Genomic DNA, 16,662 nt, shown 5'->3' with positions numbered 1-16,662 from the left:
AGATGTCACCTTCCCTCTGCCCATTCATTATCCACATGCAGAATAGAACAGTGATCGCCTTTCCTAATTTATGTCTAGGTGCAGAAACTTTATTTGCTCCCAACACAACTAGGAAAAAAATACGGCAAAGTAGCCAGTAACATTTACCATTGCTTTGGCAGCAATGGGAAGAAAGGACTACCTGCTTCAGTATGGAAGGAAAATATGCACGCAGAAGCAGAAAAAGGGAATCAGGAAGAGAATTTGCAGTGAAGAATGAGTTAAGCACTTTTACTGCTTCAAACCCTAGTACCCTGGCTTTCCTTTATAAAATGCATTGGGGTTGCCTCACATGTCATGTTATAATCATGTGTCAAGAACAAACATGGAAATAGGAACATTAAATTTTATGTACCAATCTGCAAATATAAATAAATAAATAAATCTGAGGCTTACGTTTGGAACAGATCTGAGCATGACTTCTAATCAGATCCTAACTTTTCTTCCCCCTTCCCTCCACAGCCCCCTGATAATCTTGTCCTGAAGACTGCCCCCCACCCCGGAATATGAGACATGGTGATGGGAGCTGCAGATGGATGGTGGAACTGGTGAAAATTGCATGTCTCTCTTAAGTGAATGGAGAAGCACCTTAGGATCCAGGTCACAGTCCTTGCCAGGGCCAGTCATTTGGCTGTCTTCAAGCAGCTGCATTGCACATTCCAAAATGTGTGTTTCAGGATCCTTTGGAGTGTTGTCGAAGGTGTTGTAGCACACCTCTAATGCTGGACTGCTTCACAGAAACCAAGAGCTGCACACTAGCAAAGAGATGTGGCTCTTCAAGGAATCCTGGCATGCACAGAATTCCTTGGTGCCTAATAGAAGCATTTCGGTCCCAAGTGGACTGCTTGGGGTCTTTCTGCTGACCTCCCCTTTGCAAGGAGAGGTTTACTATCTCTAAAAAGTAGTGTACAGGAAAGCCTGTTCTTGCCAGAAACTCCATGAATCGAATGACAGCCTGCTTGCCTTAAACTGCGTTTATGACATTTAACTGCTGATCTGAGTGCTTTGTTACCAGTGTTAACAATATGATTTGGCTTGTGGCTTCCCTACTAGATGTGAACCATTGCTTTGACCTCTAATGGCCTTAGAAACAAACGGGCATCAATTGTGCAAGCGTTGAGGAAGTTCCAGAATATGATTTGGAATTGTCACATGTCCATAATGTTCACGAGTAGCATTTCTTGACCATGCCCTAAACGATTTCTTAAACTCTTTTTCAAATCTTAGTCCCTCTTGTCATATGGCTTTATTGTTTTGGGGTGCTGACATGTCTCAAGTGGGGAGCCACACTTGCCCTTTTTGCTCAGTTTTCTAATATGTGGGAGTTTATGTTAGTAGGAGAGTAAAAAATTAAACATACAAGTTTCCATTTAATTCTGTGATCATTTATGTTAAAGGAAACTTGTATAAATATCTGAGATGCTAAAATAACAAGGCTCTGACTAGCAGTGACAATGCAAGCTAGCTTACTTTTTCCTCCCCTTATCCAAAATTTCTACTTTGTATCATTTAATGATTTTATAATAAAACAAAAGCTAATAATCTAAAGCATGAGCTTGCACATAGCAATAATAATAAAAAGGCCATTCAATAGTTCTATCTGCCTACATACAGAATTTAATACTGCTAATAAAGTGAATTTTATGGCTCACTTTAAAATTCACTGCTATCTGTCTACCTGTTTCTTCCCTGGTTCCAGTTAACCATTTGAGCAGATGTCAAATCCATATTTTTCTGTGAGAAATTTTGCAGGGCAAACATTTGGTTAAAAAAAACCTTTAAGTAACTGCATTGTGTTCTGTTTATAAACAACTTTGGAAATATAAAATTTAATTTAAAATGTTCAGAGCAATCTTGTCAAGATGAAACCTTTTTTGAAGTCTTACAGAACTGTGCAGCCGTGGTATCCAAAGGAATGCTGACACAAGAAGACGGGAGAACTGGTGGAGAAAATGTAATGTTTTTTCCCTGTCTCCCATCATTATTAGAAATACAGAAGATGCAAACCAATCAAAGCCGACATATCCTCCCTGCAAACCACCTGTAGGAAAACATTAAGGAAATCCAATGGTTTGTTGTTAAATGCAGAAAAACCCTGCCATCGAAAACACATCTATTAGCAGACCATTATTAGAAAAGGATCAGGCCTAGATACCAAATCCAGAGACTTAAGGGTATTCACATGCATCATGTACAAAGTATACCTCTTTCATTCCAATTGTGAATGCAAATCTGTAACAGTGGGATGTCTGTGGATCTGCTTTCTACACTGGAATAAGTGGGGAAACCACTGTAGATTAAAAAAACTCTGGGCATACAGTGGTACCTCGCAAGATGAATGCCTCGCAAGACGAAAAACGCGCAAGACGAAAGAGTTTTCCGTTTTTTGAGTTGTTCCGCAAGACGAATTTCCCTATGGGCTTGCTTCGCAAGACGAAACGTCTTGCGAGTTCTTGCAAGTTTGTTTCCTTTTTCTTAAAGCCGCTAAGCCGTTAATAGCCGCTAAGCCGCTAATAGCCGTGCTTCGCAAGACGAAAAAACCGCAAGACGAAGAGATTCGCGGAACGGATTAATTTCATCTTGCGAGGCACCACTGTAAATAGAAACTTAGATGGGAGAGCATCTGCTCTGGAAAATATGCCTGTTGAGTAAGGAAAATGTTATGAAGTTCCTGCCTATATGGCACAAATCTTTGTGCCATCTTAAATAATTCAAGAAGGCATCTTAAAAATTATTTTGACAGTTATACCGACAAAAGACTTGGTGACGTTTATATTATGAGAAAGGATACGCAACGATGTCCTTAGAACTGCCTGTTGTCGTTTCAAAAAATTTTCACAGTGCATTATTACATGGCATAGATCATCTTCGGCATTCTCTCTCAGCAGGTTCAAATGTTTACCATAGCTTAAAAAAAATGGGGGGGGGAGAAACAAGGTTTAACTTAACTAGAAGCTATAACACATTTTCATTTACTTATTTCATTATAGAAAAGAGCACACCAGACATTAATGTGAGTGATTTGTAGCCCATTGGCAGAAGCCTTAATCCACATCATATTTATAGGCAATCTATACTGGGAAAACATGTCTGCAGCTGTTTCTTTCTTTTAAACCTTGCTACTTTATTTAAGATGCATAACATTGCACATGAAATAATAATCTGAATACAGAGAGCTGCTTTATGCTCATGGAAGGGCTTGGTACAAACCCAACAATATTTGTGACTCCTTCTTCAAACAGCTGAACTCCATCACCACCACCCATGGCGCATCATAAGCTGCATTTGAAAGTCCCTCATTCCCAGATTAAACAGTTTTCCATGTGGCTTAGATGGCTGGTCTTCAAAAGAAAGCACTCTAAAGGCCCCTTGGGTTCGTGGTACTAGTTTAACGGTTCTTTGAATCCTGGCCTGACCTCTCTCTCCAAATAAAGCACATTCTGCCACTTAAATGAGACCGCTGGTTAATTTCTGCGTGCAATGTATGATTTAATGGATTAAGGCACTGATTTGACAAAATTATGCTCTTTCTGTTATAGATGCTGCAACTGCATGCAAAAAATGATGCAGTTACTCAGATATTGCTGTTCCACTAATGTAAACAAATAATCCCAAACCTTCCTTATGCCCAGCTCCAACCAAAGTTGTTGGTGGGTTTGCTGGGGACACAGGAGCTGGGTGTGAAGCCTCAAGCTAGGTGCAGGAAGGTACAAAAAAGTATATTAAATACACATCACATTACATGTTCCCAACCACAACTGGCGCTGTTACAGCAAGACCAGGATGCATAAGAGGAATGTAATATGCAACATAAAAATAAGCAAAACAGAATTTTTGAACCTGTACCTGGTACTTTCCATGACTATCTATCTGCATCTGCTTGCAAATCCTATTTGCCTTTTTAAAATTGTGTGTGTGCCTGCTCATCAAGGCAAGGTAGCGACTAGAACAGAAATAATGGCACAACAGTATTTGTTCAGTTTCTGTTAATTGATTCTCATGAAAACTTACAGATTCTGGCTTCACACAATTAACTCAAGGCAGTGTCAATTTACTCTTGACAGAAAGCCAAGGTCTGCTTGACCTAGAAACTACTTACTCTGATTGGTTAACGACCAGCACTCAACTCTGTTATCTAGGAATGCTAGCACAGTTTGGTGTTAGGTGTGTTAGGAGTAGGAGTGCTGTGTATGGTTATGAGAGAGAGAGAGAAAGAAAGGATTTATTTTACTTTGTTTTGTATGCAGAAACTCTGCTGGTTTCTTTTCCTTTTTAATAAATCCTGTAAATAGTTATTCTGAGTCTAGCTGACTAGTCATTTCCACCTCGACTAGCTTCTTCACTGTGCAGGAAAACTCTTCTACGTTTGGGCTAAAGCCATTAGAGCTATGCCTGACACTTCAAAGTTCCATGAGTATTGTACAAGCATTTGCACATTTAAAATGTTAAAACAAATGGGCTGCCCTACAACTATAATGTGTGCCAGCGTAGTGAAAGCATAGGTGTGGTGTGTATTTTATATATATATATATATATATATATATATATATATATATATATACACAGCAAGAATAGCTAACCTTTCTGGGCCTGAGGGTTGCAGTTAACATTGACCAACCCCCTGAAAGCTGCATACCAGCAGTGCATGTGATCAAAAGTGTGTGTAGCCATCTCACTCCCTTGCACACACACACACACACACGCATATCCATTGATACTAGATATTTTTAGTATAAAAACTTATTAAATTCTACCACAAAGCATTCTGCTTTGCTTCAGGCTTCCATTTGCACCCCACTGTTCACAGCTTAAGTCAGCTTTAAAATGCACATTATGTTGATTTAGATTATTATTCATTCTAGGAAGATCAAATAAAGCATATACAATGGAAATATGTTGATAGTTTAAATAAATGAATGAAACATTAGTGGTTCAAGAGCAAGGAAGAAGATTACTAGGTCTCAGTTGAATTAATATGGATTTATTAAAGCATCTGTTAATAGTATTTTGGTAAAAATATAGTGTTCAGAGCTTGGTTACTCATACTAGAACAGCTTACTACAAAAATAATAGTATGTATTATAAATATGTTTTTAAAATATCTGATACTCCTGTTACTGCACTTCCTATGAGGAATGGCTTGAGGAAAGCAATGGCTTCCTGTTACCTTACCATGTAGAATTCACACTGTTGTTCATGACTTTAAAAGCCCTAAAGGGCAGAGGCCTGGCTGATTTAATGAATCTAGGTGACCACAGATTCAAAGAACTGTAGTGTTGGAAGGGACCATGAGGGTCATCTAGTTCAATTTCCTGCAATGGAGGAATATTTTGCCCAATGTGGAGCTCAAGCCCACAATCCTGAGATTAATAGTCTCATGCTGTACCGAATGAGCTACTCTCACTCCTAAAGCCTGGTGTGAACTTATTCATGTCCTGCCCTTCGTCGCAACTTATCTCAGGGTGAATTACAAAAAAGTTACAATATGATAAAGCACTAAAATACTGTTAAAATCATCAAAGTAAACCCATATGGTTGCCTATACCTACTCTCTGTAACTGTGTGACTACACAGAGATATTTAGAAGGCATGATGGAAGAGAAAGCAATTCAGCTGGTGCTGAAAATGAATGGCATCAGCTCAATCTTGGAGAGAGGGACATTCCTCAACTGATGGAACCAACACTGAGAAGCCTCTAATTACATTTTTTGGTGGTACTGTCAGAAGGACCAACCTAGCTCATTTCAAAGGCTTGGCAGGACAATATAGAGCAGGGTAAGGCCACCCACCTGTCAATCACCTAATGTCATAAAGATGTCACAAGGGTCTTGCAAAGCACTTTGCAAGACCCCAAAATCAGAAGACAGTCGGATCTAGGCTGCCCCCTACTGATACTGGGGAATGTACTCCTTCCAATAACCAGTTCCTAAGCTTATATTGTAAAATAACCAAGAATGTTCTTCTATTTCACTATTGCTCCTACTGTGACCAACAGGGACCTTTAGATAGACCTTCTCAGCAGAAGTCATACAATTATAAAATTCTCACTCCTGAGATGTCTGCTAGTCAGAACCTAATCATCTAGAAGCACTCTCTAGTTTGGGGGTGCCTTTGGGGCACCGGGCTAATTCAAATTGTTAACTGGTTTCAAGACAAAACAAAACATGATTTTTGTATTCAGTTAGGGGGTTTATTTTATCATGGTAGTAATCAAGCACTTTTCTTTTTGTGTAATTTGGTTATATATTTTTTAACCTGCACTAGGCCTCCGGGGTAGAGCAAATAATCAATCTCAAATAAATTACATTCAATGTGTCCGAACCCCATTATAAATCCCTTCAGTGGAACAAAAAAGAATAAAAGCAAATTCCTAGTTTTGAAGGATAAGCTAAATGACCTTTATCAAATCTAATCTGAAAACAACAATTATGGTAATTATGTTGAAATATACAATTCAAACTTACTTAAAGGAATGAAAAACATACAAACCATACCAGGAATTATATACTGGTAAGAACATCAGTATTGATTATAAATCTCAGCTATGAAGTCACTGGGGTGACTTAGGCGAGCCTTTAACTCTTCACCTCAGCCTGCCCTCCTTTTCAATGGCAATAATGGAATATTTATTTATTTAAAAATTACTGACAACTTTTCAGGATAAAAAATTGACAAGGTTGTTTATAAATAAATATAGTACAATAAAACATAAAGCAAATTATCTAGAGTTCAGCAAAGCTGGTACTAAGGATTAGAGTCCAGGAACGCCCATATCAAACGAAAAGTTTTTACCAACAGCAGAACATCTGCGCTGTAGGTTCCTGTCATATCTGTAAGGGAAGGTCATTCCATTGTGGGACACTGGTCTATTTTATACAGGTCGTCTTGTGAGGATTACCAAGAAAATATATGATAACCGCATTGCACAATATTCACTCTCTGTCCAGTTTACAGCAGGTGCATGGCTTCTGAGCAGGTTCCCCAGAGGGAAACTGGACGCAGCTCAAAGAGAAAACGCAAAGCCATCATTTATACAGCACAACTGATCAGTCGGAATAAAAAGGTAAAAATAAAGAAAGAAGGCTAATGAATCCATTTTAAGACAGGTACTACTTAGACCTGAAAGCTTGATATTGGCACACACAAAAATAACCAATTATGCAAACCTTTGGAGTATTCCATTTGCATTGGGGCACTAATTTTAGTACATCTTTGATAATGAGTATTGTTTTGTTTAGATAAAATGAAAGTATCCCTATATAGACACTTAACTTGGTCTCGTGTTGTTTCAGCACAGTATAGCCCTATCTACCGTATTTCTAAGATGCTTCATGGAGAACACCCAAAGGTTACTTAAAGTGATGTAGGTGCTGTTCTGCCGGTGGGGAGAGAAGCCTGCCAGCAAACCAGCCCTTATACTGCTGCAGGTCACCAACAGAAAGCTCCAGACATAGATGTTCTGCTGCCACTGAGGAGTTGCCCAGTGTTTCATGGGCAATAGAGGATCTGATGTACTTCAATCAATCCAAATTTTTTTTGTTACAATTTCAGATCAGCCACTAGAATATAGTCCAACACATATAATTTTACAGAGATTATAAATTGGGATTAGCAGTACTACCAAAAGCTAGGGTATGTTTATGCATTACCATACATTCATAATCACACTAGAATGAGTTTTCTGAGTGCTAGTGTGGTTGGAAGAGAGATGTAATCATCTGGTTCCTGGTAATGCATGCTGATGTGCATAAGTTTGCCACATTGATGAGTCTGGTGTAGTTAATTCCCTTCTGTTGACTTCAATGAGGGGTGTGGGGAGAAAATAGTAGAAAAAAGTCTATGGACCCCCCCACAATGGATGCAGTGAGCCAACAGGGATTGGGAAGTAGCAATAGCTCTACCGTAGGATCAGTGAGAGGAGGAAGAGCTTGCTCAGCCATTGATTCATGGAACATTACAATATTTTGGTGATGTATCTGGTCTGGAAGGTGCTGGTAGCAGTGAGAGAAACCGTGTGCAGTTCTGTGGTTCCAAGCCATTCACGTTACAATAATGATTTTCACCATAAAATTGTTCAATTTAAATGTTGTATTATGTCAAATGGATGGTTTCAATAGCATTCAAGTCATAACAAATTAAAAATGAACATTTTATAAATACCTAAGTGAAATGTTTTGACGTAATGTACCTGATTGTCATTTTAATGCCAAGCTGCTGTACAGATGAAAGAGTTTTGATCTCCACATTTGCATCAGCTGCAAAGAAAAGAAAAAGTCACATAAAAATAAGTTCAGGTGGGTAGCAGTGTTGGTCTGACGCAGTCAAAATAAATAAATAAAAATTAAAATTGTCCAGTAGCACCTTAGAGACCAACTAAGTTTGTTCTGGGTATAAGCTTTCGTGTGGTGTCTGAAGAAGTGTGCATGCACACGAAAGCTTATACCCAGAACAAACTTAGTTGGTCTCTAAGGTGCTACTGGACATTTTTTTTAAAAAAAATAATTTATAAAAATAAGTGTTTAACCATTTTAATCTGAATTTCTAAGAACTGTTTAAAAGATGAAGTTTGGTGGCAATCCATAATACAGTGAATTTAGTGAAAGCAATAAATAATAGTTATTATAGTTACAGTAAGACAACATTTTGGACTATCTATGGCCTTACTTTTAACAACTGAACTCTACAAGCTTCCATTTTATGACAGATATAAATAACTGTCAGCTTATGGTTCATCACCCCTTACAACTTCAGAAAACTGTCAAAGTGGCACCTTGTCTAAATACTGTCTGTCATACTTATGCACAATCCTATGGGTGTTGCGATGGAGTTCCAGGAACCATAGGATTTTGCAGATGAATCTCGCCTTCTCCATGGGCTCTGAAGAAGCTTCATCCAGGTTGCTATGAAAAGATCCATAGCTACTACTTCCCCACAGAGAAGAGGGCAAAAGGGAGCATTTTGCGGGTGGATTTAAGTGGTGTCTTTGGATCTGCTTGAATTCAAAGCCCTTTCACTCTGAAACCATAGGGAAAGAATGCCGACCCTTTGGCTGGTGTCCTTCTTTTCCCTATTCAAATTCTTGGAAAAAAAACTAAAAGCCAATAGGAGAGAGAAAATGGGGAACAACACCATCACACCACCTTCTGTCCTGACAGTGCATTCCCAGAGGGCTTTGGATTTTGTGATTTGTCTTCTATAACTACTAACCACTCCCAACACTGTTGCTCTGTCTAAGCACTTATCCCGCAGACAGAACTTGACATCAAGTGCTCTTCTCCAATATTTGACTCAACTCAGCCTTTTGCCAAGTAGGGGTAGCATCCAGTAAAAACAATAGCCTAATTTACTATAATCAAAATGAACGAACCGATTATCCTGTTTCACAGTCTCTTATATATATGTATCTATTCATGACATAAATTAATGTGCAAAATTATGGCTGGGTTGTCATTATAGCTATGTTTTCCTATTCAGAAGATATTTGTATCAATTCTTTCAGTGCAGATTTTAAACTCTTCACAATTGAAGTACACTTAATATTAACCAATGAGTGAAGCATTGGCCTGGTGCGGTAGTTCTTAGATTTTTCCAGGCTAACAATATTTTCATCTGCTGTTTATAAAAAAAGAGGGCCTATAAGTCTTTCTTTGTACTTTATTCAATACATTAGGAGCTCAACACCTCTACAGAGGAGGGGAGGAGGCACGAAAGCTGCAATTGTAATGATGCACAAAATGTACCTTGTTTATTCCAAGATACATTATTTAATTTCCCCCAAAATCAATGTGAAACCCATTTTATTAAAAATGTCTTGAAATAATGTGGCTTTCAGAACAAAAGCATCAAAGGATCAATTTTCTCAATAAGAAAACCATTTTCCCCTTAACAAAACGCAGAGTATCTCTGAACTGTCAATCAGACAAAGAGGTGAAGCTGCTATAGTAGTTAAGCAGAATGAATAAAATATGGTATGGCAGCAGCTCCCAAGTTGCCAAATTCAGGGGAAAAATTTAAGTACACCTCACAGTTCAAAGAGAAATAAAAATTGCACAGAACATGTGTAATTCATTTTTTAAAGAAGAAATCAAACATTCAATTGGATGTATCACAATTCATATTTAATTTCAATATATGGTGACTGTCAGAATTCCAGATACAGTCATGCTGAGAACTTGTGCTGAAGTAGTTTAACAATATTGACCTTAATTCAGGGTTTACCGGCTTCTAAGCAGAATAAGGCAGCCTCCCCACCACCATACACCATTTTAAAAATCAGATCTATTGTGTGCAGTTCTTAGGTTTTCTGTCAAATTAAGATTCTAAAGTAACAATTTAATAGTCTATTAAAAAATACCAAAAAATGTTGGTACTAGTTGGATGCCATTAACATTGATAAGTACAAGTGTTGGCGTCAATTTTCCCAAAAGGAATGTGACTTCCTCTTCTTAGTGTTAACAGGGTGCTATTCTTGACATCCAAGAAGCACAATTTATTTTTGCATACAATATTAATTGCATTAATCCATAACAAATTTAATATCTTTACAGGGGTTCTTCCTGTCAGTATATGGAAACATCACCGCTGCAGACAGCCAGATTGTTGACATCACATGATGCGCCTATCTGTGGGAAAGAAGAATTTCCCAGGACGTTCACAGGCTGGATAAGTCTTTGTGAAGAGTGTAACTTGAAACCTTCCGACTGCGCATGTTCAGGAAGTTTGTCAGACGTGCTAGAAGAACTGAACTGAAAGGACGTGTTTTTCTCTAGTGCTGTAGTGTCAGAAATAAACATCATGTAAATAGATTTCTGACTTATTTTCTTTCCCCTGCGGAAGCAGGAAGGAGGGTTGTGCATTTCCCCACGTTTGGGAAAATGTCGCCTATCAAAATCTCCCTGGTCTGTCTGGATATCAGCCAGAGGAGGTTACCGGTATGCAAGCTCTGAGGACAGTGAGAGGGGCCAGCCTCTGTGGGGGGGCTTGCAAACTGACACTTCCAACCCCCGGACTTCCCCCCACTCCTCTCCCCAGTTTCCAATAATTATCTCTTCTCTTTTCTGTGACTAAATACTTTTATCTAATCTATTAAGTCTGCTTTTTCAATACCCTTTATCAAATTATATTACAAGTGCTAATCCAAGCCTGCTAACATTTTTAAATGTTTGCAATGCTGCTACATATGTTCTATGAAGTTAATCCATTCATTTCTATTTTTTTTGTCCTCTTGGTGTCTAATCTTCCCATTCAATTTCGCCATTTTGGCAAAATCCATCCAGCTCTCTTTTCGCACAGAAGGAAGCTGCTTGAGAAACTGCTGCTTTTCCACCTCCATATTGTAGCTACTGAAATAGGAACGACCTGGACAGGCAATGGGTCTCTCTCCCTGAAGCCACTTGGACCCAGAGGCTGTATCTAATCACCCTGATGTACTAGCAGAAGCTAACATAAGGATTCCCACCAGTGCAATGGGACCTTTCCCCTTCTCAACCCCTGTGCCCTCCCCCCCATATGCTCCAAAGGATCGGGAGAAATCTCAAAACAGTGCATGGTGGACGGAGACAGGAGACCTTAACTGCAAGAGTGAGAATATGCAGAACCTAAAGAAGGCCTTATCTTTATGTTTATCCCATCAAGAGGAATCTGGATGGCTCTCATGCTGGCTTACAGAGTATGACAGAAAAAATAAAAAATAAAATCCAACATAAAACTAAAACTCAAAAGAAATATGGTAACAGTGGCTGGAAACAGCAGCTAGAACACAATTCCGTTTAAAAGTTAAATGCCTTTCATAAAGGTCAAGAAAACTAAAAAAAAGATAACAATGAATAATCTTCTTTCCTAGAACACAAAATTTCAATCTCTTACAAATCTACACATAATAAAATAATTCTTTGTACTTGCATCCTTAGATACCATCTAGCAGATGAGCAATCCTGTCCTCATGCTAAATTACTACTGGTAAGAATAAAGCAATTTCAAAACATAAAGGTCAATTTTTAAAAGTGCAATCCATGTTCCAGGATTTTCAGCTTTTATTGCTACCTTGAAAGGAGAGGCAAAATAATGTGTATGATCTGTCCTAATTCTAATTACATGAGATGTGTTCAGCTCGAAATATATACAGCTACTTATTTCTAAAATGACATTACATTTGCCAGAATTTTAAAGACTCTCTTCAGCTGGAATTGTTTCTCTATTAACAAAGTACTCCTCAGAGTTTTGAAGGGGAAAAAATAAAATGTGAGCAGCAGAAGTGCAGTCTTAGTTTTATAGAGCTCAGTAACTCCATGTAATCAAATGGCAAGCATGAAAATAAAAAACCCGTGGAAGACAACAAAGTAAGAAATGTTCTTTTAATAGCCAAATCCCAAATGGGACTCAGAGCCCAATTTATAATGTTTGCTATGCTCTCCAATTAAAAGGGAAGCTTTGTCCACTTTCACTTCATTGCCAAACTATGGGCAAGAACTACATGGAAGGGAGGGATGAGGGGAGATATTTTCCAAAAAAAAGGTCAAAGGTTGCTTTTAATACACACACACACACACACACACACACACACACACACACCAGTGAGGTTATAATGTTTAGTCTTCTCTCAGGACAATCTAGCCAAGTAGGGTCAACCATTAATGACGGGCAGGAAATGATTTTCATTGTCCCACTTTTAGAGATCCTTTAATAAGAAATAAGATTTCAAACCTATGCCTGAAAGACACGCCCAACATGTCTATTACTCCATACCAAAACTAATATTTAAAAAACCCAATCCAGAGACATTTAGGATGCCTATGAGACGGATCCTAAAATGAGTTTTGTCTTCACCATGCTAATTTTCTGCGGAAAAATATTAAATCTTGCAGAGGGGCCCAAAAAGCACAGCCCAAAAATAGGTTTGCCATTCCAAATGTTATCTTATGAGTAGACTTAAATCTGGGGTTTCACAAATGTAGCTGGAAAATGGTGAGTCTACTACCTTAGCATCTTAATTTATAGCAGATGATCTGATGGAACATTGCTGTCAGGACTAGCAAGTACTCCAGTACCACCTCTAGGGCCAGCAGGCTGCCATATGGCGATGGAAAAGAGAAACAAAGAGGAAAGATTTTAAAATATGTAGTGTCAGTTTTGTTGTGGTGGTTTGAGCTCAGGAATGATATTTAAAGTTATATATAGCTATATGCTTGGATCATATTCATGTCATCCATATATTATATGAAAGACAGAGGCTGGATTTCGAGAAGTCTTTTTTCATAGAAGCTTTAACTTTAAGCGCATCTTCCACATAAGCCGACAGACAGGCAATATAGAGTTAAGTGTTGCTATTGTTTATTATAATTTTTTAAAGCCCTGCAACTGTATAAATGTCAATATATTAGCTTATTATTCTCCCTCATCTTTAAAACGCTAACCGAAACTAATTTGATTTTTCCAGATTTGCAAATTTTATAATGGATTGAAATCCTGAGGGATTTCACAACAGCTGGATGAATTGTGTTATTCTAATTTCAACTACCCAAGGGTTTAGAAAGCTGCTGTAGTTTAAGATAATCAATTTCTCATTTCCAGAAACATGATAACACTGAATATCAATGCATTGTCCTGAAACTACTTTCATATAACACATTGATTCTATTCATTAAAAAGCCAGGCTAAACTATTGTTATACTCCCTGTTGATCAAAGCCTAGCCAAGGTGTGTGTGTGTGTGTGTGTGTGTGTGTGTGTGTGTGTGTGTAGAGGGGCTGCACTAAGTAGTCTGCTGGCTTATTAAAACTCAAATCCATCTGCTCCCTTTACAAATAATTTGGGATACCGAACATCCTTACATCAGATTTCTTATGCTCGATGATTCTCTGTGGTTTATTCCAGTATATGATTCAAGGGCTCAATACAGAGGAGAAGACAAACAGGGAGCCATAGTGTAACAAAAGTGTCAAAGGAATAAGTTGAAAATATAAAATTATATTTAATTTTTAAAACATTTCAATTTCCATTGATAGGTGGAATAAAATGCACTACAGAAGCACCCAATTAAAAAATCATGTTCCAGCTACTCTTGAACCATAATGAGATGTAAATAGCTATGTGGTATTTCAGAGGGATCCTCCTTATTTTAGTGAAATCATGTGTGCTTTATGTCAGATTTATGCCTCTTGGAAAGGTATAAGAAAACATTTTTTTTCAAAAATAAGGTTACAGGGTCAAAGTGACTCTGCAAATCCAGCTAATGTTGAGAGTTACATGCTGTACCCCAGACACAGAGTGCAAGTGTACTGGACCAAAGATCACACACAAAGTCAATGGCTGGGGGAAATATGGCCACAATTTTTGGTTGATAATGGAGATTGTTGTGGCATGGCAGCAAGGATCTTGGTTTTGGGTGGCCTGACTTCTGCATGATGTTGCCAGTCATGTGGGTCATCCCAGTGGTCGCTCACCCACATGGGTGCAAAGAGGCCAGCCTCAGTCTCCAGAGCTGCAGCCAAGGCCTTAGGGCAGCCCCACCAAGGAACCCTTATGGGGATCCGCCTATTTGTCTATGAATTCTGTCCCTTGTCCCTCTGCCACCAGCTGTATGCTGTGACAAATACTCAGTTTAGAATAAAATAGCAAACTCAATGTTCTACAACCTATGCATGTTGCTATGAGAAAGGTGAAAACCTCATCACTACATCATAAAATGCCAAGATGTGCCATCCTCCCATTATAATGTATTAATTATAATTATAGCCTGCTTTTCTTTTTCAGTCAAAAAGTGAAGGTCAGCTGGGTCAAACCAGATCAAGAGAAAGGAGCCTGCTATTTCTACCTATTCCACTCACTGCCACTGAGGGAGGCTCAGAAGCCAGAAGTATGGCAGTTACCTTTCAGCTGACCATTGCAAGCCAGAAAAAAACAACATGAGAGAAGAAAATTACCTTCACATTCTCTGCTGGTGAAGTAGCATTCTGCTGGTGTTTCAGAAAGATGCAAAACAAACATATCCATTAATTCTGCCAAATCTGCAATAAAACCACAATGATTAAAGCATCAATGCCACAAAATTTCCTTTAAAAAAGAAATCATGTCATGTTTTGTGATTAGGGTGCACACAATTTTGTAACAATAAAATAAAAAAATAATATTAAAATGCCACAAAGTAAAATGCAGAACTATATCAACCAGTTTGTTTCCCTTATACCCTGCCTTTCTTCAACAGAACCAAAGGTGGCATATGTAGCTTGCTCCACTCCATTTTATCCTCTCAATCACCCTGCAGGAGAGGAAAGGCTGAAAGACAGTGAGTGGCTCAAGGGCACCCAGTGAGCTTCATGGCTGAGTGTGGATTGAATCTTAGTCTCTCTGATATAGGCCAATACTCTGACCACAGCAGAACAGTGAGTAGAAAATGAACCAAAATTAAAGCCTACAGGCAACTAACAGTGCAATCTACTACATATGCAGTCAGAAGAAAGCCTCACTGAGGCTTACCCCCAAGTAAGTGCATTGCAGGATTGCAGCCTAAAGCTGTCTATACAACCGCATGTTTATTCACAAAAGCATGGCAAAAATAATTCAAAACAGGCATTCTGCTTTTGTATTCATAACAACATTCCTGGTTTAAATTAAAATTTTAATGGCTTCTCTGACAATCTATTCAGTGTAAACTGAAAGGGAATCGTTTGTTATCCTTGGATCCTCTAAGGATTACTTCGGAATTTGTTAGACAGTTTCAACATAAAGAAAATTAGCTGTAATTAGATTGCACTGCCTACATTCTTCTATATAGAGGTTCTGAGGAGGGAAGTTTGGCCTTCATCTTGCAGTAAAGGTCAATGCACTTTAAGAGTTTCTGTCCTCCTTTGTGAAAAGGCGTTCCAACACAGCTACCTGCTTCCTTTTGCATCTCAGCAGGAAACTTTCCAAGCTCTCCATGGAAGTCTTTCGCACTTGTCTTACTCATTTAAATGAGTAAGAAAGTCCTAAATGGGAGAAGAGTTCTATGTTCTATGCACACAGCATATTTGAGTAGGATTGTTTTTCATTCTTTCATGGATAGTTCCCAAAGTCATCTTTGCAAACACACATTTGCCCAGAGCAGGATTTCACCAACATCTGAGTTCACTGACCCCTTGATGAGCTTATAAAGTTGTCAGTGACCCCCAACCCAAATTCATAGGGATGCAAATGAAATGACATCCAGAAATATCAATGTATAATCAACCTTTTTAAGCCACCAATCACCATTACTAGGAATCATAAAATGGAAAGGAAAAAAAGGAATACTGTCACACTGTAAAATCATCTATTAAATACAGAGGCTCCTCACTGGCAAGGGAGATGCACTCTGTACATATTAATGTTCTTTATTCCTGAAGCTCGTTGCATTTCCACACTGTCCCTTGTGGCAATCTTTTCCACCCCTAGGCCGTTTCTGACCTACTTTGGAATTCTAGATCTTTTATTCAGCCCCTGCACATTCACATCAATATCAACCACTTTGGGAAGCCATTGCCTAAATAATGTATAATTCTGATGTAGTAATTCATTTGGAGTAACTCTGTCAGGGATTATTAGAGGAGTGTTTAGGATATACTGCTATGGATACATGACGTCTCCAGGCACTGCAGTTGTCTGCAAG

The 16,662-nt window shown here is 38.5% G+C and overlaps 1 protein-coding gene across 5 annotated transcripts in view; it reads right to left on the bottom strand.

The window, feature by feature from the left end:
• The window catches only part of TBC1D32 (TBC1 domain family member 32), a 68,468-nt gene that overhangs the window by 6,858 nt on the left and 44,948 nt on the right, over window positions 1-16,662 (bottom strand). For 3 of the 5 annotated variants that reach the window (XM_079970736.1, XM_079970737.1, XM_079970738.1), the window contains 4 exons: window positions 14,960-15,043; window positions 8,228-8,294; window positions 2,831-2,946; window positions 1,926-2,080 (listed from right to left, as the gene is read on the bottom strand). In XM_079970736.1, the coding sequence (XP_079826862.1) occupies window positions 1,926-2,080; window positions 2,831-2,946; window positions 8,228-8,294; window positions 14,960-15,043 (422 nt within the window). Of the gene's footprint in view, window positions 1-1,908; window positions 2,081-2,830; window positions 2,947-8,227; window positions 8,295-12,772; window positions 13,105-14,959; window positions 15,044-16,662 lie in introns of those variants that run through there. The other 2 variants (XR_013837366.1, XM_079970739.1) reach the window with 2 other exon arrangements.

This window comes from Podarcis cretensis, assembly GCF_951804945.1.
Source record: "Podarcis cretensis genome assembly, chromosome: 3".
Taxonomy (NCBI): domain Eukaryota; kingdom Metazoa; phylum Chordata; class Lepidosauria; order Squamata; family Lacertidae; genus Podarcis; species Podarcis cretensis.
This window is presented reverse-complemented; position numbering and strand designations above follow the sequence as displayed.